At 52.3% G+C, this 26272-nt stretch overlaps 10 protein-coding genes across 10 annotated transcripts; 6 read left to right on the top strand and 4 right to left on the bottom strand.

The window, feature by feature from the left end:
- Nucleotides 1-324: 324 nt before the first annotated feature.
- Nucleotides 325-2528, top strand: J4E84_010915 (uncharacterized protein; the record flags this gene model as incomplete). Its single annotated transcript, XM_049393470.1, has 2 exons — nucleotides 325-1680; nucleotides 1740-2528. 2 exons carry the CDS (start codon nucleotides 325-327, stop codon nucleotides 2526-2528), a joined length of 2145 nt encoding a protein of 714 aa, XP_049238839.1.
- A 360-nt stretch (nucleotides 2529-2888) lies between these two features.
- On the bottom strand, nucleotides 2889-3405 carry J4E84_010914 (uncharacterized protein; the record flags this gene model as incomplete). The annotated part of the gene is made up of 2 exons (XM_049393469.1): nucleotides 2889-3144; nucleotides 3269-3405. 2 exons carry the CDS (start codon nucleotides 3403-3405, stop codon nucleotides 2889-2891), a joined length of 393 nt encoding a protein of 130 aa, XP_049238838.1.
- Nucleotides 3406-4223: 818 nt separating this feature from the next.
- Nucleotides 4224-4704, bottom strand: PAM18 (mitochondrial import inner membrane translocase subunit TIM14; the record flags this gene model as incomplete). Its single annotated transcript, XM_049393468.1, has 3 exons — nucleotides 4224-4368; nucleotides 4427-4554; nucleotides 4657-4704. The coding sequence occupies 3 exons, from the start codon at nucleotides 4702-4704 to the stop codon at nucleotides 4224-4226; spliced, it is 321 nt and encodes a 106-aa protein (XP_049238837.1).
- A 423-nt stretch (nucleotides 4705-5127) lies between these two features.
- RLP24 (ATPase-activating ribosome biosynthesis protein) lies at nucleotides 5128-5802 on the top strand (the record flags this gene model as incomplete). Its single annotated transcript, XM_049393467.1, has 2 exons — nucleotides 5128-5191; nucleotides 5240-5802. 2 exons carry the CDS (start codon nucleotides 5128-5130, stop codon nucleotides 5800-5802), a joined length of 627 nt encoding a protein of 208 aa, XP_049238836.1.
- A 768-nt stretch (nucleotides 5803-6570) lies between these two features.
- On the top strand, nucleotides 6571-8763 carry J4E84_010911 (uncharacterized protein; the record flags this gene model as incomplete). Its single annotated transcript, XM_049393466.1, has 1 exon — nucleotides 6571-8763. The coding sequence occupies one exon, from the start codon at nucleotides 6571-6573 to the stop codon at nucleotides 8761-8763; it is 2193 nt and encodes a 730-aa protein (XP_049238835.1).
- Nucleotides 8764-10386: 1623 nt separating this feature from the next.
- Nucleotides 10387-12478, top strand: J4E84_010910 (uncharacterized protein; the record flags this gene model as incomplete). The annotated part of the gene is made up of 4 exons (XM_049393465.1): nucleotides 10387-10550; nucleotides 10644-11282; nucleotides 11733-11940; nucleotides 11990-12478. The coding sequence occupies 4 exons, from the start codon at nucleotides 10387-10389 to the stop codon at nucleotides 12476-12478; spliced, it is 1500 nt and encodes a 499-aa protein (XP_049238834.1).
- A 2210-nt stretch (nucleotides 12479-14688) lies between these two features.
- On the bottom strand, nucleotides 14689-16409 carry J4E84_010909 (uncharacterized protein; the record flags this gene model as incomplete). Its single annotated transcript, XM_049393464.1, has 4 exons — nucleotides 14689-15270; nucleotides 15317-15388; nucleotides 15696-15953; nucleotides 16245-16409. 4 exons carry the CDS (start codon nucleotides 16407-16409, stop codon nucleotides 14689-14691), a joined length of 1077 nt encoding a protein of 358 aa, XP_049238833.1.
- Nucleotides 16410-17337: 928 nt separating this feature from the next.
- J4E84_010908 (uncharacterized protein) lies at nucleotides 17338-20343 on the top strand (the record flags this gene model as incomplete). The annotated part of the gene is made up of 7 exons (XM_049393463.1): nucleotides 17338-17514; nucleotides 17564-17691; nucleotides 17740-18125; nucleotides 18169-18665; nucleotides 18712-18887; nucleotides 18936-19914; nucleotides 19960-20343. 7 exons carry the CDS (start codon nucleotides 17338-17340, stop codon nucleotides 20341-20343), a joined length of 2727 nt encoding a protein of 908 aa, XP_049238832.1.
- Nucleotides 20344-22357: 2014 nt separating this feature from the next.
- Nucleotides 22358-23998, top strand: J4E84_010907 (uncharacterized protein; the record flags this gene model as incomplete). Its single annotated transcript, XM_049393462.1, has 2 exons — nucleotides 22358-22592; nucleotides 22647-23998. The coding sequence occupies 2 exons, from the start codon at nucleotides 22358-22360 to the stop codon at nucleotides 23996-23998; spliced, it is 1587 nt and encodes a 528-aa protein (XP_049238831.1).
- Nucleotides 23999-24708: 710 nt separating this feature from the next.
- J4E84_010906 (uncharacterized protein) lies at nucleotides 24709-25457 on the bottom strand (the record flags this gene model as incomplete). The annotated part of the gene is made up of 2 exons (XM_049393461.1): nucleotides 24709-24756; nucleotides 24903-25457. 2 exons carry the CDS (start codon nucleotides 25455-25457, stop codon nucleotides 24709-24711), a joined length of 603 nt encoding a protein of 200 aa, XP_049238830.1.
- Nucleotides 25458-26272: the final 815 nt, after the last annotated feature.

Here is a 26272-nt window from a genome sequence, read left to right as displayed (position 1 = left end):
TATCAGACGGGAACGTTCATCTAGTTCTCACAACCGAACTGTCACCCTGCAGACTACCGGGGGGAATTCATTGACGATATCTATATTCCGGTCTTGGCTGACAATTGTGATGCTGCGTTGAGGCGGCGAAGGGACATCTCGACATCCGGACGCCTGATCATCAACCGCCTTTGGCTAGTTCTTCTCCCGTCTCTTCCGAAGCTTCCCTTGCTTGTCCATAGTCTATGAGCCTAGCTCACACGCTCGCAACGTTGGTCATTCGCCCTACGCCTCACGCTCATTCTTCACTCATGTCTCTCGTTTAGTCTGGCAACACCAATCGACATGATTATCAAGTTAATATTGGGCCTCTCGGTCCTGATCAGCTCGACGAATGGCTACGTTCCACACCACGCACACCATGGAAGACATGCCAGAAGTGGAAGACTATATCAACGTTCAGAAGCTGCCTCATCTGTCAACTTATCCTCCTCGCCGACACCGCCCACTCTTCGCAAGCGGGATGATGATCCAAGCAGTATGGAGTGGATCAAACGCTGGGCAGCCATCGGCGATAGCTACACAGCAGGCATCGGTGCTGGAAGACCTCTCGGCCACAGGATCACCGCGGACGAGGTAGCTATCAGAGTGCCGAGTGGGCTGGAAGAGGTTCGAGACAACTGGAAGTGTTCCAGATATGACATGGCATACCCCAAGGTCATAGAGGCACAGTTTGGTGCGCACATCGAAAAGGACGGCGGCTTCCAATACCTCGCCTGCAGCGGTGATCGTTCTGAACAAATCTACCAGCAGGCGCAGGCCCTAGAGGGCAAGCTCGATTTCGTCACTTTCACCTCTGGTGGAAACGACCTTTGTCTCGCCAAGATGATTGCAGATTGCATCATGCTGCCCTACGGCAAAACATCCGCCTGCGAGACCGTCATCGCAAAGGCACAGGAAAATGCCAAAAACATCATCACCGACAACATCTTTCAGATTCTGGAAGCCCTCAACGAGAAGATGAACGAGGACGGCATCGTCGTCGTGAACAGCTATGCTCAATTCTTCGACACACAGGAAGACAACTGCGATCGCCAGTCGTGGGACTTCTTCTGGTTCCTCCCATTGGGTTCTTCGTACCGAGCTCTCACTATCGAACGTCGCCACGTCTTCAATCAGCTGGTGCTTGACATCAACCAAGCGATTCGCGACGCCGTTGACAAAGCCGCCAAGAGTGATAAGATCAAGTACAAGGTTGGCTACGCTGATTGGGATTACTGGGTCTCGAATGAGGTGGACGCCCGGATGTGCTCGCCGAGTAGCAATGGCGACTATCCAGATCCAAAGCAACCGAACATGCACTTCATCAAGCCCGACACGCACCCTTGGGATGAATGGCAAAATGATTTTGAGCGGTCGGAGCTACGCAAGCGCGACATGGATGTTGAGGAGATACTGAACTCGACGAGGCTCTCCAACTCGGAGAAACGCCAGGTAAATCGCATCAAAGCTATGATGGAGGCTCGCGATCGAAACCTTGAACGTACACTCTACGATTCCATCCTTTACAAGTCACCTGATCCACGTGGTGCCGTCAGGCACAAGCTTGACGCCCGTGCTCCCTCACCACCAGGCTGCCCTGGGGATGGTGGGTTTGATATGACCTTTGGCATGGGCATGCCCGACACGATTGGCCGTAACGTAAGTACCAGCTGCATCTAGTCACAACTATGCCAAGGTTCCTTGACTGACATTTGCAGTTCCATCCCAACGAAGCCGGCCACCTGACCATAGCCTCCTTCGCTCTCTCAGAACTCATGGACCTGCGCGCCATCGTTCTGGGCGTCGACTCACCCGCCTGCACCGCCGTCAAAGACGAATTCACATGTTTCTCCAAGACAGGTAGCAAATTCTACGTCAGTGGCAACCGCACCAATGAGAACTACGAGGGGTTCTGCAAGGAAGTCCAAGACAAGCACGACAAAAACAAGATCAACTGGAGTTACTCCAAGACCTACGACGAAGGGACACCAGAACAGCACGACTACGTCGTCACCCTCAGCAATGGTGTTTCGGGATTCGACAAGGACGAGTGCGTGGACTCAATGAAGAAGATCATGAACTCATGCGACACATCCGACAACCCCATGAACTGGAAGGGTGGTGGCAGATACATTCGCAGCGGCGGAGACTACAAGTACGAGCTCAACCCCCGCCGCAGTAACCGCCCCTGGCCGCCGCCAAAAGCGCCATATGGCCGCTGCGAGGGCTGGTATAAGGGAACTCACGGACGCTACAAGGTCGAGGGTGCTGGCTTCTCGACCTGGGATTACGGAAAAGATACTCTTCGGCCTAACATGAATGGCTGCTATGGCCTTGGTACAACCTTTTGGAAGTTCGAGTACTTTGACAATCCGGCTGATCATGATGGGCACGAGTGGTATGCGACGTTTAGTACGCCCATTTGGGTACGTGCAAGGTGTTGGGCGAATAACAAGATTGTCAAGGCGGCGGGTGGATGGACGAATGGGTGTAAGGGTAATGATTGAGGTGTTCCTTTGCGCTTTGTATATACTATCAAACCACACCAGTGCTTGCTTAGTTGCATTGCCAAGGCAGACTATCATGAGTGCTTGCGAAATTTGGCCCAAGTATCAAGACTTCTTCACATTCTCCAACACTCAATCACATGACGAGCTACCCCCGGCTTCCTCATTATATGCGATTCGCATGCGAGAAGGTACCGTGAATGAGTTATTCATGCCAATCTAGGAAAACGCTTGAAACCCTAGAGACTACGTTGACATTAGGTCACCTTTCTTGTAAGCTTGTGAATTGATGTAGTCTGCAAACCTGTTCAGCCTTTTTCTTGGATAAGGTAGGTTTATCAACTCGAAGTACCTCTCATCCTAATCACTATCCGAATCAAGTTCCATATCCGACGATTCCTCTACCGCAGGCTCTTGTTCTTGCTCATCCCCAGATCCCACTTCTGGCCTAGATTCCGATTCTTGCTCGTGATCATATGTGTATTCACCTTGCAGATACGCAATCCTGTTTCGCACCGTTTGCTCCGTGTCTTTGAGTTTCTCGATGCGGTCGTCATGTCCCTCGTCAGCGTCGTCGCCGTATTCATCGCGCGCCTCTTCGCGACCCCTGCGTTCGCTACTTTGCTGTCAGCCTCGGTTCTCGTGGAAGCGTTGTGGTCTACTAGGTAGTTTTATAGCAGAGGCGGATGGTGGTGGCTCATCAGAGGATGTCGTGGTAGTTGAGAGGGTTGGAGGCTTACGCTTCCATTTCAGCAACCATCTCTTCATTGTTGGCTTGCTCATTCGTCATCCACTCGTCCTTATCAGTATAGCCTTCGTCTCGCTTGGCCTCCCAGTTCTGCTGATGCTGTTTGTAGTCATCCTCGTTGCCGGACATGATGGGCGTTTAGTACTTGATTGACTAGGTGGTGATCGTAGTCAGTATGGTTTTCTGCGTTCTTCGAGTTCGCTGACTGGTTGCTGTATTGTCGATAGAAAGAAAGGACGACGTCGGAAGGCTGAGCGACAATCTTATACCCCTCTTCCATGGCACCAGGCTGAACTTTTAGGACGGGCTTTTCCCTACGAACTAGGCTGGATTGAGACATTCCTGCATGGAACATGGCAGAGATGTATGCCTTTGAAGTAATAGTAAGGGGACCCACAGCCGCCCGGTGACAATTCGATGAGGCAAGGTAATAGTTGACGCCCGCTGCCTTTACAGGCCGGAACTATCTTAGTCTCTGTACGCGCGCCTGCAGACTTATCAAAATGGCCAAGGATGAGCGAAAAATGGCCATGTTCTATGCACTTTGAAAGGCTTTCTGCATATGTGGGTGAGGAAAAGCCTGACGTTTCTGGCGGGTTGAAGCTTGCGCTGTACGACTATCCTATGACAATGCTTTGTGCATAGTGCGGCTGGACAACAAGGTTGACTTTTAATGGCGAATGCTCGAACATGACGTGCTTGGTGCACAAGACAATAGCAGACTCGCGCCTGATCACGATTGTAGGGAGGTGTAGAGTGGTACACCTGTCTGTCACGGTCACTAAGCTTGGAGTTCACCGAGTCCATATAACATGAGAGAATAGAACCATATTGAGAGTCGTAAATCGCTAATCATATTCAGTCCAACGCCATGCTGATGCTGAGAATCATGCCGTGATATAGTACAAAGTCTTGGTATACACATCATCCACCTCTTGCCCATCAAATTATCCCTTGACCTCCTTCTCGAGTAGTTCTTTCGCTTCGTTAACCTTGGTCGCAAGGTATGGGCTACCGCCGCGATCGGGGTGGTTGAGGAGCATAAGCGATCGGTGCTTCTTTCGTAATAGTTCTTTCGTGATGCCGCGTTCGCTGAGATTCGTTAGTTCATGAGGCTCGTCGTAGAGGGTGATATATGCGGTGGGCCTACGGCATCTCTAATATGAGAGCAGCCTCTCTCCGTGTCATCTTGGGCTCGAAGCCGCCTTTGTAGTATCCACGTCCTAATGCTCCAGCTCCACCACCTGATCTCCGTAATGCCACGAGTGCTGCGCGACCCTATTCATAGGCGTCAGTACATGTTCCTAGTGTATTGTGATACTATAGCAGTTGCCGATCCAGTCAACATAGAGGCGTGACTCAGGAGATTGGAGGCCATACGAAGAAAGCAGTGGCACCGGCGCCCAAGATCCAGACCCAGGCAGACATCTCGTCGGACTATCTGGGCTCAACTATGCGGTTTCGGTGTTCCGGTATCGGGTAGTGTGAAGTCGCGATGTGAGTTAGGCGGGAGGATACGTCAGTTGGATATGCTTAGGTGGATGGCGGCGGCGAGGTGGTCAGAAGGAAATTTGCGGAGGTGCCTCGGTCGACAAGCATCGCAATTGGCGGGCCAGAATGGCAGGTGGGTTAGCACGCACGGGCCACCCAAAATTTCGAGCCGGCGAACTTCTCGAACCTCAACCTCCACACCTTTACACGACACCCGCCTCACCACCGCCAACTAAGTGAAGCGTGGTCGATCTTCATATATCCCGATCTCAGCCCGTGCTGACGATTACTGGACGCGGAAAAGCGCATACCTACCCACGATAAGGACGAGCGCGATCGCATTTGCGCCACGACGATAAGATGAGAATCGAGACTTGCTACTTCTGCTCTTCGCCGGTATACCCGTCCAAGGGTATAACCTTTGGTATGCATAAATAATCACACCTCAAAGAAATCCTTGCTGACTCACCAGTGCGCAACGATGCAAAGGCCTTCCGCTTCTGCAAGAGCAAATGCCACAAGAACTTCAAAATGAAGCGCAACCCCCGCAAGCTGGCCTGGACCAAATCCTTCCGCCGCGCGCACAACAAGGAAATGACCGTCGACTCGACCCTGACCTTCGCCCAGCGCCGCAACGTGCCCGTGCGATACAACCGCGACCTCATCCAGACCACCCTCAAGGCCATGGGCCGTGTATCCGAGATCAGGCAGAGGAGAGAGCGCGCATTCTACAAGGCGCGCATGCGTGGCAACAAGCAGAGGCAGCGTGAGGAAGACAGGAAGCTGGTTGAGGAGAACCAGCACTTGCTGCCGCCGAGCGAGAGGTTCGCCAAGGAGGAGGTTGAGCAGGAGGAGATGGAGGTTGATGTGCAGAAGGTCAAGGAGAAGGTCGCGGCTCGGAGGAAGGAGCTTGAGGCTGAGGAGAGCGAGCTCAGTGAGCTTGAGGAGGAGCTGCCCAAGCAAAAGACCAAGACGAAGAAGATGTTGAAGAGGAAGGTTGGAGGTGGTGTTGAGGCTATGGATGTTGACGAGTAGGTCTTTGTTGGGATACGTTTGGTATCTTCCACGATGTGACAGTACGATTTCGACAGTCATTAAACGATCTTCCGACATAGTCATGGAGTTTGGCGTCTCACTTATGGTAGATTACGGACATGATTTCGATACCACAGCAAAAGCATCTTTCCATCCCAAAAGCTCACGGCCGAGTGTAGCTTGATGCAGCATGTACCTGAGAATGCTTAGTCTTGTTGACACAACTTTATCTATTATGCGCATCGCACTGAGGTCTGCATCTTCATCAGAAATTATTCTAATCACGACAGTCTTGGGGAGCACGGCGTGCATTATGGGATAGCCGCGTCAAACAGTGGCTTCCAAGGTTCTTCCAAGATTGTCCACGTGATCATGCATTGACGCGCTAATCCTGTTCGAGGCTCGGTTTAAGGCTAGCTCAAGCGCTAATATCAACGGGTAATACTGAGAACGAGTCGCAGGCCGTCATACCCCTCCCAGTGACGGTCAGGCGAATGACTAGACCACAACACTGCAAGAGGCATTACAATGGTGCGTTCGTGGCTTTCGAATTTCTTCCAATGGCCACGCACCAGCTGTTCGGTCCATCGGTCACATAAAGCGAAAGGTTTCTAGGTCGATAGTCAACCCCACCTCCACCGCTACCTTCTGCTCGAATTCCCTACGCTCACTTGTGAGCATACTTTGAACCTTCGGATGCCTTGGTGTCTTTTGTTGTATATTTGGAACCCCAATCCTGTCTAGGCAATCTCCTCCGCGCATCAAATAATGGCCGTCTCTATTGTTGCAGGCGCTAGCGGCCTTCTCCAACTAGGCTTGTCAATCTCTGATGTAGCCTTGTTGTACGATCAAGGCAAGAAACTCGGCAATTTCGTTCGTGCCGGACACAATGACGACGACCTCTTTGATGTTCTTGATGAAGATCGAGAAGCGGTGCTCAAAAGGCGTGGACTTGCGAATGCACCTGAGATGGAGAAGAGATGGCCAATGATGGACTTTGTTCACCAAGGCGTGAAGATAAAGGGCAAGATCGTGCAAAGCTCGCGAGCCGAATCGTCTGTGCGCGACGCCAAACATCGAAAAAAGAAGGCGAGCGCTCGCGACGATGTTGACAGCTTCACGTGGGTCATGGTTGCAATAACTTCCGCGTTGGATGAATGCCTGCCATCAAGTGAGATCCAGGAGCTACTCATTGACGTCTTCGTCGAAATATTGGACCGCGACGATGACATTACACCTGCACTGAGAGTAACTATCAGAAAGAACATAGAGTCTTGGAGGTCGTTCGGATGTGCTAGGGAGATAGCTTTCGCGATCAAACAGGAGATGCGCAAGACTTTGTCGAATGACTCAGCCAGTCAGCTCTCAGCAGGTGCCATCCCTCAGCTGAACGAAGCAGAGATGGAAGACACGCAAAAAATGCTTCTGTGGCTCCTCAGCGGGGACCTTGCAGTCTTCGATGCGATGTCCCCGATTACTTTTTCAATGGCCGAAGCTTTCAAGAAGGCCAACCTCGACCTCTGCACGGATGGTAATCCAACCCACGAGGGACAAGCATGCGTCGCATATCGCCAAGAAGGACAACCCTTTGGAATGCCCGGCTTTAGCACGAAGTCGGTTCCAAGGGGGCTAAATTCCAGACCTCTCCAGATCTCGTGGCCTCGCGACAGACCTGAATCGATGATTGACGCACTTGGAGTCGGTCGGACGTTGGAAGACATGATGAGTGGTTCCTGGCAGCGCGGAAAATCTGCCGCTGGTGCTATGACATTAGTCGGAGCAGCGAATGGACCATATGGACCCACTGAAGAGGTCTATTACACGCTTCAGGTATCTGATAGTGCACACGTCAGTAAAAGATATGGCCCGCACATCGGTATGCTAGCCGACCAAGGTCTTCCCGCAGATACCGAGTACATATACAGTGCTTTGGAGTGGGTCCTGCAAGGAGAGACGCCAGAGAACTCGCAATGGCTCCACAGCCACGTTGCACAAGAGTACCTGCTTCGAGTCGACAGCGTAGAGGTGACATCGGATGAGCTACACAAGCCTGTATACTTCAGGTATCAGGCGTTCGTGTTTGGTTTCTACTATGAGCTTCTGACGCAGCTTATTTCTTTTCGACTGGTCGAAGCCAAGGCCTTCTTTCACGGGATATGGGGCGCGAACAGCACGACCTTTCTAGCTATGTGCACTCAGCTAGGTCGATGTTGGCGGAGAGACGGTAGAGTCAGTCGAGCACATATGCTATACGTGCTCTCAGCAATGTACAACGGCCGCCGCAAGATCTTTGACACAACCTCCAAGCTTCCCCGCCTTGTCGGAGTTCTTGGACCCATCTCAGTGCTGGCACTGCCCCTTGTCCGCACTACAGACGACCCAAAGGAGATATCGAGGATTGCCATAGTCGACCTTCCCATTGTCGACCTCAATGCCGAGAGTGCTGATGGTGACCTGATGGCAAGTGAAGGCGGAGGGATACGTTGGGCACCCCCTGGTGAGAACAATAATCCTACCACTATCACCCATCCGCCTGAGCCAAATGTTAAATGGACCGTGCACCCCTACATGAGCATGGCATTAGGTGGAGACGGTATCAGCGGCGTTGTCATGGCAGCTCGGTGTGGCAAAAGACTTGTTGGGTGGTTCAATCCACTGGCTGCCGACATTGCTTTTCTCAGTTCAGCCTACGTGAAAGAGTCTCACAGCGAAGGGGATTTTGTTGCATTCGAGGTTAAAGACGAAGATTGGGAGGCTGGTAAGGCTATAAAGCCAAGGCCGAGTCAGCCCGGTTTAGCACTTGGCGTCGTGCGCTCTCATAACTCTCCTAGTCAACGATACGCCGCTGCAGGTTTCTATGCCGAGCATGGCGAAGAGATAGCGATTGCTCGGTCTGCTGCTGAATTCCGTGGAGCCTTCGACATGATTGACGGACAAGATCAAGGTATTGTTATTGCGTGATTGCTACGCGCTGTTTTCTATGTCAAGTAACGTCAAATTGAACTACACTGTGCTTCACTTCGAAATATTCACGACGAAGTGCACATGTATGGATGCCAGCGGTAACAGGTTTATCAACATCGCGCTTTGCATGAAATGACCTATCATCACTACTGCGTCCATTGTAGCCGGTGCTGAATTTGACTTTGCAGGTTAACCTATTCTCACCAAATGGGGTTACCTGGGTACTAGGTAGGATCTGCAGCTTACGGATTAAAGTGGGGTGGATCCGTGCGTTGCGTGGATACCCGCCGCTGGTGCTTTCTTTCCATAACTGCGCGAACAGCATCGCCATCAGCCCCGTCTCGCGTCAACAAGTCATCATCGCTTTTGGGAAGATAACGCGTCGCAGAAATACAATGCTTCGCGCCGGCCGAAGACTCTGCATCGATTGACGTTGCCACTTCACGGCTGCTTCGATACACGCCGGAACTGGCACCACTGATTGCGCGATCGTCGGAGCACAGCTTTGTATCGTGCAGCCTTGCAGCACCGAGATGGCAACGCGAAGACGCTGCACGCGCGTCACAGCCTTGGGTCTTCAAATGGCGTCCTTTACCACTTAAGGCTGACATACTCCCGCTTTCAGAGGGCCCGAAGGCTCTCAGAGGCTTTACTGGTGGCAACGGATAACGCTAGGAGCGACTCACAGGCTATGATGGCTTCGCGGAGTGTGTCAGGCCAATGGCTACACTACAACATCCAGTACTCTAGCAATATTCCAAGTGTCTGACAATTTGGCTTGCCTCGAATAGATGAGCATGGCAGGTCGGCGACCAGACCAGAGAACGCTAAGTAAGATCCGCAGCCTGCGGGTAAATGCGGGGTGGGGGCCAAAGTATGTCGAACTGAGCGCGTGCTCACCACTCATCAACACGCGCCGCTGGTACTTCCTTTTTATACCAGCTCGGATCGTCTCGTCATCAACTTCGTCCCAGGCCAACAGGTCACCTTCGCTTCCAGGAAGGCAATGCGTTGCGCTGTTCGAAGACTATACATCGATTGACATTGCTACTCCATGGCTATCCAGGGCATTGTATCGCCCACCTCATCCAAATTTTAAGAGGAATAATAGGGTATTTGTGTTGCCTATATAGCGATTTTTTCGAGATAAGCTACCTACTAGGGTGTTAGCGGCTAAGCTAAAAAGGCTTAGCGCGCCCTTGCGCACACCTGCAGATAGAGTACGTGTTAAACTTTAATTATAACTTTTAAGACACCTAGTAGAGGGCTATTACCTATTTAAGACTTAATTTTTTTTAGATCTAAGATACCCCTATAACGTTGTTCACAGTAAATCATCCAGGGCATAGCCTTGTGCTGAGAGCCTAACGCCACAAAGGGAAGCATGTCTAAAATGAGCGGGAGTGGCTTTCAGGCATCCCTACAGCGCCACAATCGGGGCCGTCTGACCGCAGCGAAATGATCATGCTCCGCCCTGCTCCCAACGTTGTTAGTGCGTTCAGTCGCTCCCAGTCTATCCCTACAGATGGCAGTATTGCATAAACAGCTCACTTCTCTATACGTACGCAAAAAGTTGACTCTATCGGTATCAAGCTGCCAAGACCTTACCAGATTAACGCAATGCGCCTTCTACAACGTTCGTCCGACTCTGTCGGCTTCAGCCTTGTTGAACGGTTCAAGGAAGAAGTCCCGCCCTACGCAATCCTATCGCACACCTGGGGTTCGAACGAAGATGAAGTCACATTTTCAGATATGAGAGACGAGCGAGCCAAACGCATCCCTGGGTACAGCAAGCTAGTCTTCTGTTCCGAACGCGCTACTAGCGACAAACTAAATTTCTTTTGGGTGGACACATGCTGCATTGACAAGAGCAGTAGTGCCGAGTTAACGGAAGCCATCAACTCCATGTACAAGTGGTACCAGCAGGCTGAGAAGTGCTATGTTCTTCTTTCTGACGTGGAAATCGATGTGCCTGTCGCAGACATATCCGAGGAACAATGGGTGCAAATATTCCACAGCAGTAGATGGTTCCAGCGCGGTTGGACACTGCAAGAGATGCTTGCGCCGAGAGTTGTCGAATTCTTCTCGAGAACGGGCAAATCACTGGGCGACAAAGTCACACTGCTACAGGCTCTCCATCTTCGAACCCGGATACCTGTTCTGGCACTCCAGAGCGGTTCACTAGAAGAGTTTAGCATCGACGAGCGCATATCATGGATTGAGGGACGTCAGACGAAAAGAGAAGAGGATTCAGCATATTCTCTATTGGGTTTGTGTGACGTCTACATGCCGCTAATATACGGCGAGGGGTTTGGGAGGGCCTTGACCCGGTTGCGCAACGAAGCCGAGCGCTCGCTGCACGATAAAGTGCCAATCGATCTACCTGGGGCACGTCGATGGACGGTTCCTTTTCGGCGCGAAACCGAATTCCATCATGGCGATTGCTTGGAGAAGGTGTATCAGATATGCTCTCAGAACGGTGGCTGGGCGTCCCTGATTGGACCCGCGGGCGTTGGGTACGTTTCTCCGTTTATTAGTAGTGACAGGGTACTGATATGGCTATTAGGAAGACACGACTCGCTATCGAATACGCCTATCGAGTACGATTTCAGACCCCCACGAAATGGGTTTTTTGGATCAATGCAGAGACGCGCGCAAGTTTCAGAGAAGGTTTCAATGCAATCGCCGCAGCGGCGAAGATCAATCACTGGAACGACCCTTCTGTCGACATATGTCCAATCGTGTATAGTTGGCTATGCGATGTCGCAAATGGGCAATGGGCAATGGACAATGGTGGTTGACAATGCTGAAGATGCCGACACTTTCTTCGTCTCACGCATATCGCGAAATCATGCAACAGCGGATCCGATTTCATCCGTGGAGCGACTCTCCAATTTCCTTCCAATATCGCCCAACGGGTCGATCCTCTTCATCACTCGAAATCGAGACTTTACGCGGGGGCTCAGGGGTGTCAACAGTGATATTGCGAATGTCGACGTCCGAGACTACGCTTCGTTCGACATAGAAGACCACGTAATACCAATTCTTCAAGAAACTCCAAATGCTTCCGAATCATCACAGCTCTTGGAAGGCAACGTGGCTGCATTGCAACCAGACAAAAGTAGAGCCGAACCCACAGCGCCTAGAAAGGAAGTCCCCGTGTATTGGACATCCGTAAGTCTGTTTCGCGGTTCTTGCTGAGATACGCTAACATCCACATCAGCGTGGTAAGCGCATGTTCGACAAGTACGTTGACATAGACCATGGCGCTGTAAAGGAGCTCGAACGAGAGCTGCAAGCACGATACAAGACTCCCACGAAGAAGACGCCTCGGATCTTCGCACAGATACTGCGCACATCAAGTCGGCAGGGTGGAGATGGGAAAATGACAGACTTGGAGGCCGAACGGGGAGAGTGCGAGTTGCAGACTCGTTCCGGTGTACCCCGCCCAGTTCATACTACGGCCTCGTTTGAACGTGGATTCGAAGGTCGAGAAGGGGAGCCCCTTCGCTTGCTGGTCTGTGTGAACGCTCAAGGGAAGTTGAAATTGACGCAGGAGGATCTGCAACACATCAACGACGATCGTCAACTATTCCAGCACCTTCGAAAGCGACTTTTGGCCAACCAACATCGGGTGACCCTCACAGATATCAGAAGTTTCACTTTGGCCAAGGTAGGCTTCCAGGAGAGATATCGTCTTACTTGGGACTGACAATTCACCAGTTCTCGCTCGATTACAACAACGACCCTGTGGTCTATACACACCAAGATTCGTGTAACGTCTTGACTAACGGGCTTTACCATCCAGATTCGGGGTTCTATTGTATCTGCCTTCCGCCAGAAGAGATGGTCGGAAATGACAAGGAATACATTTGCAACCCAGCTCCGAGATCTCGAAACCGGCGACTGATGCCAATCCTTGGTTTCAACATGTTGAAACAAGACCTTCTAGATCCTGATGCTATTGCAGCTGGTCAAAGAACAGTCCTTGACCAGCTGCCGAAACGGAGACTCCCTGGACAACTCAAAGCCATTCCAGGAAGCGATGTTACAGGTTGGGGTCTCTATATTGAGGCGGGGCGTCCTTCGTCAAGACGCGGCTGTTGCCTATTCTTGTTCTTGGCGATAGTAGTGATCTGCTTCGTCGTAGGCTTTTCTTTCGGCCTTAGACGGCGATAGACCCGACACTAGAATGGAGGACAGAGGTCTATTATCTACATCTTACTCTCTTTCGCAACCTTCACAATAAACCCCAGGCGCGGAAAATGGATTCTTACATCCAACTCGGCCTTCTCATGCGGCTTGATGACAATCTCTTCGCTTCCAATCTTGGCCAACGTGCCCTTCGTAGGGTTACCGCGCCCAGTGTCATCTGGTACAACACTCACACTCGCCCCCGGTACCATCCCTCTCCGCGTATCAAGCACCTCATGCGGCGCAACCGCCGTAGGAACCAGCAGCTCTCCGTCGCCTAGCAAAGGCGTCCGTCTCAGCGCCTCCTTCCACCGCATATCGCCTTCCTTCACTGTTACTTGCGTATCAGGCAGCCCATCAATATATCGCTCAAACGCCCCGAACCACCTCATCAACCCCGGATACCTCTCCCCATTAAACACCAGCCCCACAACATCCTCCTCCCCATCCGTATCCTTCGCTCCACCCCCACTCAGATCCCCAATCCCCCTCCCAGCCCCAATATCCATACCCCACCGTAATTGATAATACAAACTCAAATCTGCCAAAGACGGCGTCTGCGTCGGCATCGCCCACGTTCCAGACGTAAACATCGGTTCCAGCATCGAGAGGTGCATGTCCAGAAGCGAAAGGTTGTCTGGGATCTTGGCTTGGAGCTTCTCGGGCTGGATGGGGTGGCCGATTAGTTGGGCGCGGTCTTTACCGAAATCCGAGGACCAAACTGATGGCGGTATAAAACCTGTGGTCGTGCGGAAGAGGGGTTTCTGCTCTCGTCAGCACCGATTTACCACACCTTCCCTTTCCCCTTCCCTTCCCCTTCCCTTCCCCTCCCTATTCCCTCGTCAAAGCAAACCCACAAAATCACAACTTACATCCGTCCAAAATCCCGCAAACCCCCTCGCCATCGCCCGATACGCCCACTCTCCCACCCCCAAACCCTGCGCTTCCGGATACACAGTACCCCAACCCTGATCTGCAGGGAAAAAGTACTCCAAAGCTTCGATGATGAGCGAGGTGTCGCAGTAGATGTGTCGTCCGATTGCTAGGATGGGGATGCGGCGGTACTGCAGGCCGAATGTTGAGGTTATGAGGGGGCGGGGGAGCATGGAGGGGACGGGGATGTATGCTAAGGTTGGGTGGGGTTAGTGATGGGTTAGTGATGGGTTAGTGGGGGGATGGTGATTGGGGAAAGGGTGATGGCTTACAGAAGGGGATTTGTTTGATGCGGAGGGCTAAACGGACTTTGTTCGTGAATGGACTTGCTGTACCGTGGTCAGTTTGTGTGGAGTATGTGATTGATGGGGATGTGCTCACAGTCATAGCCGAACAAGACCACCGGTGGGTAGTTCGTCGGTGGCGCCATGTCTGTTTGATTATATTATAGCAATTCTGTTGTTGTATGCGCTTCCAAACTGTAATTTTGATGGAAAAGATACAACGCAGTGGTGATGCCGAGTGGTGATGTCGTCGTACCCCGCCCAGCCATTCATGTGCCGAGGTCCTGGTCGGGATGTCCGGCATGCGACGTAATAGATCACATGTCGTTCGAGTATGTTTTATATTGTTTTATATGGTGTTGCCGATTATTTGTGGGTCGCAATGCCGATTCTTTCGCAGGAATTGGTAACTTGATTCACTTATTCCACGAGACAATTGCAGGGCGGAAGACGGTTATATGCATATTTACTGTGACAAGAGATAATGCAACAACAGTAGCTGTGCAGTGCTCTACAAACCCTCCTCTTGATTCAGCCTAATCCCCCTTTCAACAAGCCCTTCAATCCATCCGTTAAACTCTTCCCTCATCTCCGCAGGCAGCACATGCCCCTGGCCCTTGATAAAATGCTTCTCAATCTCACCTTCTTGCCAAACATCGTCCTCCTCTTCGACACCTAACCAGTTCTCTTTACCCGTCACACCCTCGCCCTTCTCCAATCCACGCCACAGCACAACGCCCAGCGGAAACGTCAGCATGCGATCTTTCGTTCCATGAACAACCATGATCCTGTTCTTGCCAACCGTCGTGGCGATCTGTTGGAGTTGCTCGGGGCTCTTATGATGCCACCCCGCGGCAATGGCTTGTAGCATGAAACCCGCCTTGCCAAAGTACTCTGGGTGCTGCCTTTTCCAGAGTTCGTTGGCGGCGAAGCGGTCGCCGTTTGTAGGGAAGGCTTGGACGACGGGTTCGAGCGTGTCTGGCGAGTCGAGCCACTCCTGCGTGTAGAGGTTCTTTTTCACGCCCTCGATTTGGGCGTCAAGGGACTTCGGGATGAAGAGGTTCGCGCGATTGATGAGGTTTTCGAGGAAGCCCTGGGGGTGTGAGTAGATGAAAGGTGTGTGATATAGTGCCACGTACGGTTGTTCGGAACAGTTGTGCGGCTGTTGATACTAGCGACAGTGTGCATATCCGCTCCGGTATTAACATAGCCTAGATGTTTGTTAGCGAGAAAGCATTTCGAAAGCATGAATATTGTCCGCAATAGGCAATTTCGCCGCATCCCCCACGATCGACATACACGACCGGAGATCATATGTGCTCTACTATCGAACACGTGGGGGCGGGGTCAATCGAGCGGAGCGGAAGATGAAAGCGCCGATGAGATTACAGGATGATGCTGGGTGTCAGAAGTCCTGAGGAATGTTTCTGGCGACTACATGTCGAGGATTTGTGTTCGATAACGGAACGTGTAGCTTCCGAGTCGAAGATCATGACGGAGAGAATGTGGTCGACTTACAATCTCCTGAGCTATCATCCCACCCATGCTTATGCCAATGACGTGCAGTTCACGCTTGCCGGTCCAGCCGATGTGGTCGAGCACTTCGACCAGGTCCTGAGCCATGGCAGAGGTGGAGTATCTCGACGTGGGTTTGTCAGAGTCGCCGATTCCCCGGTTGTCAGTCACCAGCGACGAATACTGGTCGCCTTTGTTGTGGGCAAAGTCCTTCGTCTGGCGCTGCCAGGCGTACTTCATGCCACCAAGGCCCATGACCCACTACATGGCGTCAGTCGTTGAGTCTTCACGATAACGGTGTATACGGAAGATGCCGGAAGCGGCTATAGAGTGAAATGTATAAGTGTGCGAGTTGGACAACCTGAGACACGACGCAGACGAGTTGAGACGGTCATTGTGACTGAAACGAAACGGTGACAGGGTGCCGGTACCCGTGGATTGGTAGAATCAGAACATTACAAATGCATCCCGGTCAAGAACAAGCTTTCTTTGGCGTGATATGCAGCGCATCATGTTGGAGCAGATATTAATACCGAAAGTGGGGCGACTTACCACGAGGTGTCTGTCGCCATGGCCGTGGACCTCGTAAGCGATGTTAAGGGGACCGCCACGGTCTTTGGCCACAACGGCCTTGCCTTTCTTTTCTGGTTTGAGGTCCCAGATGGTGTGGTTGAATTCGGGATGTTGCTGCAGCTCTTCGACCGTCATTGGTGCCATGGCGGGTAGTGGTGCCAGCCTCGATCTGGAAAGTTAGTCAGAGGTCCAGGTGGAGTGTCAGGCAGGTGGAATGTCAGGAGGGGCGGAGATGCGAGGATGCGACGGGAGTGGTGGCGCAGCAGGGTGGACGACGTTGTCGTGTGGCTGCCGCTCGGCATGTGTCTCTTGGTAGCGGTGTGCCCATAGCGCATCCCGGCAAGCGACAGGTACGCGAGCGTTGTAAGCGGAAGGGACCAGGAATGCTGACGTACTATTCTTGTAGGCGCTTACGAGCCCTGGAGTTGGGAGGTCTAGGCTGCAGAATGAGCAATTCTAGGCTTACAGAGTGGTATGCTCTAGAGTGGTCTTCAAGGGTCAAGGAAATGAGTTGTCTAGTAAAGTTGCTAGGCGTATAAAGTTCTTCACCTGCCAAACGCGTGGGAGAAGCAATATCGCAACGTCATGTCTGCTAGCCCGTTTTCAGCCCAGCTAACGTAACTCGTGTCTGACTAAGGCGGGCTGGACGCGCGAACTACGGACGACGCGGCTCTCTAGGCTGGCCGTAGTTATTGACAGTAGACGCGGAGAAGAGCTGCCTCAGGTGTCGTCTCAGCTGCTGCCCGTCGACTAATCACCCTTACCGCCATCCTCGTGTTGCCGTTTTTAGCGGGCGTTGCGCATCTGCAACAGGCCAAACAAGCTTTCTGCCTCACCCGTTCACCGTCGGCCACGATTCGACACTCGGCGAGTCTGCGACACCCACCCCCAGGGCCCTGTAGATGCGATCCTCGGCAGCGTTTCACCCTGCTCAGCACTAGACCTCCAGACCCCCAGCACGACACCCCTCCGCCCTCACAAAACACCACCAAGCCCCGGATACTCGCGAGGGCCCAACTGCCCGACGACCTCACGACTGACGACATAGCGCCTCCTAATACCCGTGGACACCATGAACCCCCCTCCCAACGGCTTCTATGCCACCGGCCCGCCCATGATGAACCCTCCGCCGCCGCGTCTGTTCGGCAGCGGCACCTACGACCCGTCGCAGATGCCGCCGGGCAACATGTTCAACCTCGACGACGACGACCACAACGACAGCGACCCCAAGCGGCGGCGCATCGCACGGGTACAGCGCGCGGACTTGAGGGTGACGACGGCATGCTGACAGGATGCAGGCGTGCGACATGTGCCGGAAGAAGAAGATCAAGTGCGACGGCAAGATGCCCTCGTGCACCCACTGCCAGAACTACAAGACCGAGTGCATCTTCACCCAGGTCGAGAAGAAGCGACAACCGCCAAAGGGGTAGGTGCGACCGTGGTGCTGCGCACATGGCATACTGACCGTGCACAGCGCCAAGTACATCGAGGGTCTGGAGAACCGCCTGGCGCGCATGGAGTCGCTGATGCGCCTCTCTGGCGTCCTCCCCGAAGACGACGATGGCAGCACCGACCTGGCCACTCTCGAGCGGCGGCTGGAGGCACGAGCCGGCCGATCCGCTACACCCCGGAATAGCATCGACGACCGACGAGCCTCCATGGCGCCGCCCACAACAGGCCACTCGACCGCCAATGGCACACCGGCCCAGCCAGCTCTCCCCAGTCCGAGGAGCGGCACCGCCTCACCAGAGCCCCAGGAAGAGATGGACACCACCAAGGACAAAGACAAGGAAGAAGATGCGCTCGCTGAGATGATGTGTTCCCTGGTGACAAACAACTGCGGAGAGACCAGATATATCGGTATGTCGTCCATAATCCTCGTCTTCACCGCTAATAATCCCAGGTTCATCTTCCGGTTTCTCCATCTTCTCGCCCAAAGGCATACAATGGGTCAACGAAAAGACCGGCGACAACTCCTTCCGCGACATGATCTCCACAGCCGCCGTCGAGGACAACAAGTGGATCCAATGGCGGCCCGACGTCTTCCAGGACATCTTCAAGCGCCGCGTCTACAAACAACTACCGCCCAAGCATGAGGCTCTGTCTTTACTCAAGGACTACTTCGAGAACTTTAACTGCATGTTCCCACTGTTCCACGAACCAACCTTTATGCATCTGGTAGACAAGCACTACTCGAAAGACCCATACGAAGGATCCGGTTGGTGGGCCAGTTTGAACGTCGCTCTAGCTTTCGCACATCGATTGCGCGTCATGAGCAATCTGGTCCCAGCAGAAGAAGACGAAAAGGCGTGGCAATACCTGAAGAATGCGATGAGTGTGATGGTCGAGCTCACCATGCGCAACACCGATCTTCTCAGTGTTCAGGCTTTGTTGGGAGTGGTATGTAATAACGGACTTGAAATATTGTCTCATCTAACGTCTTCAGGGTCTCTTCCTCCTAGGAACGCCAAACCCACAGCCTACCTACTTCTTCGTTGCCACCGCCATGCGACTTGCACATAGCATTGGCCTCCATAAGAAGGGTGCCAACTTCAGTCTCAACGCCGCCGAGGTCGAGCAACGAAGACGTGTTTTCTGGATAGCCTACATGCTGGACAAAGAGTGAGTCTTATATCACTGCACCAGTATACACAGACTAACCCCCACAAGCATTTGTCTACGATCTGGCAGACCACCTGTACAAGACGACGACGACATGAACGTCGAGCTACCGAGCGAGACCCCACCGGACAATATCGGCAACATCCCGCTCGCTGATGGAAAGGGTACCATGAACCTGTTCCGTCTCATGTGCACCTTCTCTGTGATCCAAAGCAAAGTCTACAAGGGCCTCTATTCCGTAAAGGCATCCAAGCAGACCGATGGCGAGCTACTCAATACTATTGGCGAACTCGACAAAGAGTTGGAAGCCTGGAAAGACGACATACCACTGGAGTTCCGACCAGAGCACGACATCAAGGCATCGCACACCCCACTCATCCTCCAAGTCGCAGTACTACATCTCGGATACTACAACTGCTTAACCACTATTCACCGCATGAGCGTACACCACGGATACTGGACCAGTCGACTGTCCAACTTTGCGATACAGGGTCTCAACGCGCGCCCTCTGAACCCCAGAGTCTTCATGTCCGCTCAATTATGTGTGCAAGCCGCCCGAGCTTCGATACATCTCTTGAAGTACATACCCAAGGGCGATTTATCATGTGTCTGGCTGGTCATCTACTTCCCTGTCACCGCTCTGGTCACGCTTTTCGCCAACATTTTACAAAATCCACAAGACACACGATCACGATCAGATCTCAAGCTGATGAAGCTGGTCGTCAACTTCCTGAACATGCTGAACGACGACCAAGGTAGTGGCAGTGTTAAGCGCATGTGCACGGTTTGCGCTGAGTTTGAGCGCATTGCTACTATCGTGCTTGAGAAGGCAGATCGCGAACACGCATCGCGGCGGAAGAGGAAACAGGGTGACAGCGAACAGGATGCTCAGATCGAAGCAACTGCGGCTGAGCTTCTTTCGACAGGTCGTAACCCACAATCCCCACCTCAGCAAGTTACGACCCCACAAAATCCACCCGCCCAAGAGGGTATGATCTTCAATCCAGACTTCCATGGGTTCAACGAGGTAAGCTACACCACTATTGTACTATACCAAAGCTAACCTGTTCAGCCATTCCCCTTCTCGCCAAACTTTACGCACGACTCATTACAACCTAATATCCAAATGAGCCAATACGGCTCACCGGGAATCACTGCACAAATGCTTCAGCAATCACAAAGCCTACCAATGACAACAGGCGGTGACATAAACGGCGTAAACGCAAACATCAACGCCATGGCCGGCATGGGCCAGTTCGATCAGACGCTGAACAACGTTCCACAGGATCTATGGAAGATGCCAATGACACTGGAATGGGATTGGGCGGATATGACTGGTGGCTTCTCGGGATACGAGGATGGCATCAGCATGAACGGTGTACTTCCGGATTTCTCGAATAACACTGGCCATGGAACAAGCGAGTTCAATCAGGGCGCCATGAATGGCGGTCGATGATGAAGCTTATTCGCAGCCCATCGGATGGAGCTTGCCGTCCCGACAATGGTGCTTCACAACATCGACCATTACGTTTTGACCCTTCAATGTCAGCAGAACATTTTACCCCGTCTGGGAACGGATGTTACCGCCCAACTCCAGCACGATCTTGCGTGCTTCGCTATATACCACTTCTCACCATCGGATGCATCTCTATGTATGCATCTAATTATGAATTTCGTAGCCGTGTAGAATAATGTTGTATCTCCAAGCAAATACATCTTTGTAATAGTACAATTGTGTAGCAAAAGTAAGCTCTCAAATCGTGGCGCATGTACGGTAATCACGTCTTGGTAGCCATACACACGGTCAATCATAGGCTGCCACTAAGATCGCGCTACGGTACATGATCCGGAGATCCTCGCTGTACGATGATGCTGACGCGCTTGACGTATGTCCGCCCAAAGATCTGAATATAACTGCCGACAACCCTGTGCTGATCACGTCGTTTCATCCAATGCCTCCTTCTCATAGCCACCTTACTTACCCTCAACCTTCATCTAATATTCTATCAGTACCATACACAATGAAGAACACAACAGCCCTCCTCTCCACCCTCATAACCTCCAACCACATCCTCTCCCACCACGCCGTCCTCGACCCCTTCGGCCACATCAGCGTCCGCAACCCAAACACAAACACCACTTTCTTCATCGCTTTGCAAATCGGGCCCGCGACCGTCTCCTCCCCCGCTGATATCGGCGAATACCACATCGCCGACGGTTCACCTCTTCCTGGTACTTCGGGTGGCTATGCGGAACGCTATATCCACAGTGAGATTATGAAGAGGTATCCAGATGTTAATGCGGTTGTGCATAGTCATTGTGAGGATGTGCTTCCGTATACTGTTTTAGATTCTGCTGGCAATGGAGATGGGGATGGAGATGGAGATGGAGGTGGAAAGGGAATGCGAGGGATGCGACCTGTGTACCATATGGCTGGGTTTCTGGGCGGGGAAGTACCGAACTTTGATATTCGGGATGTGTATGAGGAGGGGGAGCCGAGGGATATGCTTGTTGATAGTGTGAGGTTGGGGAGGGGACTGGCGGGGATGTTTGGGAGGAATGGGACGAGGGTTATGAGTCCTTTGCATACGACGGTTTTGATGCGCGGGTAAGTTGTCTCCTAGGCGATGAATGTATGGTGATTCATCTGCTGACGGTTTTTTCTAATGTATAGACATGGCTTCGTAACAGTTGGCGACGGGATAGAGCAGGTCACGGATTTTGCGTATTACGCGACGAGTAATGCGAGGGTGCAGACGAAGGCGCTGTTGTTGGCGGGGGCTCAGGGCGGGAATGTGAGATATCTGAATGGAGAAGAGAGGAAAGCGACGAATGAGATGAATCGCTGGATTGTGTTTAAGCCTTGGAGGCAGTGGGTTATGGAGGTAGAGAGAAGTGGGAAGTTTGTTAATGTTTTGGGGACACCGCCGCTTGACGTGGACTGAGGTTTGACACTAGGTGGATTAATTGATGGTGGTGTTCAAAAGGATAAATCAATTCGACCTTTGGAGCTAGAGAATCTACAGATGAGATGGCGGCAATGTTTGGCATAGTCGAATCGTGGGGTTGACGCCGATAGATCTGCGTGACGCCATCTGCCAAGCCCCAACAGCTCGGGAGCGGAGGAAGGCGGTAGGCGTGCTTCCTCTCCGCTCTCTGGACTGCCGTTCGTCCCCACTCACGTCACGTTGAGTTTATCCCACAAAAGGAAGCTCGATGTACTACCAAGACCTTAGCAGCTGAAACGACGTTAAGATGGCTGCGAGTTCTCCATGGATGCAGACATCCGCCTCCAATCCATGCCTGATAACGTGCTTATGCATACACATCACGACTACTCAAAAATTGACGTATAAACATGCAATGCCTCATCCTCAGCGAGAGATGTACCTCGCAGCACCTCTCAAACCATCTGCTAAGTCCTTAGCTTCGACCTCCGAAGGACCTCAACTTTTAAGGCATCGATCATCATGAGGACCTCGTACAAGACAGTCTTAGCTGTACTTCCACTCTACGCCACTACGACCATCGCGGATCGATATGCCAGCAACATACGACCGGTAATTGTCGATTCACCACAAGTGGCGGCCAACTTTCCCAACGTCGATGGCATTCAATTATTGTCACCGGCTTTCATAAATCCGGAGAACGTACCAGCGACGTTTGCGAACGGCACCTCCGGACCAACTCCACAGCGTGATCTGGGTAAATTCCGACGGCCACAATACCTGCATCGTTGAGATTGCTAATCTTCAGTAGAAACCTTCGTGAAAGGCCTCACCCAGCGAATCGGATGGATCACCTACAATAGCGACCTAAGATCCGAGGAAGATCGCGCGATACCGTACGTTACATTGACAAATGGCAAGAACAGCAGTAAGAAACTTCGCGTCTGGATCCAAGGAGGCCAGCATGGAAACGAGCCCGCAGGAGATGAGGGCGTGCTTGCACTGCTCGGAAAGTTTGCGCAAGACTCCCAGTGGAGCGCGAAGATCCTAGAAAAGATTGACCTTGTGATTCTCCCACGCTACAACGTTGACGGCGTCGAATATCTACAGCGACAACTGGCTTCCAACTACGATCCCAACCGCGATCATGCAGTGCTCGAGCGACAGCAGACACGAGCTATTCGAAAGCTGCAGTCTGAGTTCGATCCACACATCTTCATCGATGACCACGAGTATACAGGCGGCAACTTGGTAGCCGAAAAGTATATCCGCGCACAGGATCTCTTAGTGTCCGCCAACAAGAACCAGAACGTCAATCCTAGCATCCGAGCGTTGAACCAGGAATTCGTCGACGACATTTTCTCAGTTGCCGGGAGCAAAGAACTCAGGATCTTCCCGTACTTCACCACGAGTGTCGCAAATGGCACGATAACGATAGAAGAGCCTGATGCGCTTGCTGCGGCAAATCATAAGGGTGCTGGTAATTACCAAGCCCTGACTTTCCTTGTCGAGACGCGTGGTATTGCTATTGCGGATCAGCACTTCCAGCGACGCGTAGCTTCGCATGTTATCGTTCTGGAGACTATCCTTAATAAAGCAGTGGATGAGTTTGACGACATATACAACACCATCGAAGCCGGACGCAAAGCGTTCATCGAGAGCAAAGACGACATCGTCGTGACTTACGAGCAGCGCACCACCAACAAGACAGTCCCCTTCATCGACGCATCAACCGGCTCACTCGTCAACGTCCCAGTCCGTTCCCGAAACAGTGATCCTTCCATCGTCACCCTCTCCCGCCCCCGACCAAAAGCCTACGTCTTCTCGCGCGCGTGGGCAGACGTAGCCGAGCGTCTCCGTATCCTCGGTGTCACCGTCGACGTCCTGGAGGAAGACTTTGTCGGTACTGTCGAAGCGCTTGTAGTAACAAAGGCTGAGCTCGCTGAAACCAAATTCGAGGGCATTGCGGGTACAACAGTCACGACGAATGCGACGCAGCGCGCTGTTACTATACCCGCTGGCGGCTTCTACGTTGACACTAAGCAGAAGAACGCTGGGTATGCGTTTACGCTATTGGAGCCAGAGGGGGAGGCGAGTCAGGTGTATTACAACAAGATTCCGCTGGAGGTCGGGGATGAATATCCCGTATTCAGGGTTCAGTAGGCTGTCCGTACCGAGAGAGCTTTACGAAGAGTATACAACGTCTTTCTCATCCCTTCCGTTATTTGAATGGGCGGATTCAGTCATCGTGTATCTCGTGTGTGTTTCAGGAGTCGGAAGAGCATACAAACAACCCATCTGCCGATATTGTCCGACTTCTCCATCCAAACAAACATGCATAACCCCTTCTTCAGCCCTACGTTTCTCTCATCGACGGTACTAGTGCCCGGTGTCGTGCTTCTAGTGGTGTTCTAGCTGTCTCCATCCGAATCAAGTGTCGTAATGGTGATCTAGGTGGCCTGATACCAAGTTTACCATGTATACCCTTGGTTCTCATTGTTTGTAGGGCCGAAAGAACCAAAGTCTATTCCTCGCGATCGTGAGAGTAGGTGGGCCGGGGGTCAACGTGGATGTAGTGTACGGTAGTTGCTAGTGCTTACTGCTGTCAGGCGAAGTTTAACCGGCAAGAGTGCTTGTTTGTACTGTATGTTGGGAGTGGGTGGTAAAGATCAGTCTGAGCAACACTGATACTCCCATGGGAGATGGATATCTGGCATAGTCATACTCACGCTAACAATTCGTAAACCGCTTCTGTTACCAATTCATTCTCATAGATATATATACATGAAAGTCATACCCGTACCAACCCCTCACATAACGGAACAAAACAAAGCCGAGATGTAATGCGCGCGTAGCCATAGGCTAGAAGTCGTCTAAGCACTTCCACCGAGCTGCTTAGTGACAAACTGGGTACCCAAGTTCTGCGTGGGAGTGTCCCTGGGGTACTGAAGATGCTGAGCGTTGATACCTTGACCGTGTGTAGTATCGCATACACCATCGCCCTATCATCCAACAATTAGCAAAAGCGCTTGAAGCCAAAGGTGAATGAGAAAAGTAGGGAACTTACAAAGATGCACACATCCAGCGTCTTGCCTTGCCAGTTACTCGGAATGCCCCTGCTCAGCGCCGCAGACAAACCATTGACGTTCTTGGTAGTGGTACCACCGTTATTGTCGACGTTGCATGACAATCCCGACTTATGCGCCGGGTCACCAATGAGGAAAACACCCTTAACAGCATCAAAATTCGCGCCAGTGAGCTGAGACATCGCATTCACCGTCGCCTGAGCACCTTGACTGTATCCCTCGAGGATAAAGCACTCATCCGGGTTCGTGCGTAGTGTAGACTGGACTTTGTTGACGATGTCTGCGGTGCCGGCAGCGCTGTTCTGGCTGAAGCCGGCAGCGTAGACGGTGTTGTAGATCTTGCCGCCTGAGACTGCGGACTGGATGTTGCGGTTCATGGTGCGGAAGCCGGAGGATTCGCCTTGGATCTCGCCGGTGCCGCGGGTGTTGATGATGGTGTAGGAGGAGCATGCGGCGCGGGTGGAGAGGTTGTCGACGGGGGCAGTGGTGGAGAGAGCGAGCAGCGAGGCTGCGGGGAGGATGGTGGAGAAACGCATGATTGGTGTGTGAAGATGGGTATGGGTATGTGAATGAATGTATGAGATATGACAGTGAGAGAAGCAGAGCTGATGATCTTATCGTCAGGGTGGTATCGATATTACAGCGGATCTTCTCTGCCTTATATATCCACCCTTCCCCCCATAGACAACCCGTGTGTAATAGGAAAAAGCACCCTCTACTATCCATAGATCCCACCTCACCTCGGCAGACATTCTTAGCGCGTTTCACTCGCCGATCCCCAGTCTGCACCTCTACACCGAATAGGACGGAACCTGCATCCGCTTCGGAGCACTAAGTCATAATCGTGGCCGTCTATCACGTAGGCGCCTCGATCGACACATGGCCTAACGGCTGTCACCGTCTGGAGTGGGTAGAGATCGTCTTTACCTTCTCGATTCGGATGACTTCATGACCAGGAACGGGGATTGCGGGTGAGGTGTCGTGACGGGTATTCGGTGTCTCTGTTCATGCATCGACGCCATTGTGTAAAACATGTATGTCATATGTATCTTTGCTTCCAGGATACCGATGGCGAAAAGTGGCGCGGCGAGATCTTTCGAAACTCCTCAGCCTTGATAGTGGCTGAGGCGGCATGGAACATTCCATCCTATGCCGTCTACTCGAAACAGCCAGGAAGTGGGGGTTGAGTCTCAAAACCTCCAATGACATGGCAAAGCGCATGCATCGTGCCTCGGGGTAGCGACTGCACCATGGTGGACACTGGACCACCCGGCGCGCCTCACAGTCTCTAGGCGCAGGTCCTGAATCGCTCATGCGGGTCCGCGGATTGTTGGCCTTATCACGTGTCCGA

Source organism: Alternaria hordeiaustralica (genome assembly GCF_023758085.1).
Source record: "Alternaria hordeiaustralica strain BMP 2776 chromosome Unknown scaffold_49, whole genome shotgun sequence".
Taxonomy (NCBI): domain Eukaryota; kingdom Fungi; phylum Ascomycota; class Dothideomycetes; order Pleosporales; family Pleosporaceae; genus Alternaria; species Alternaria hordeiaustralica.
This window is presented reverse-complemented; position numbering and strand designations above follow the sequence as displayed.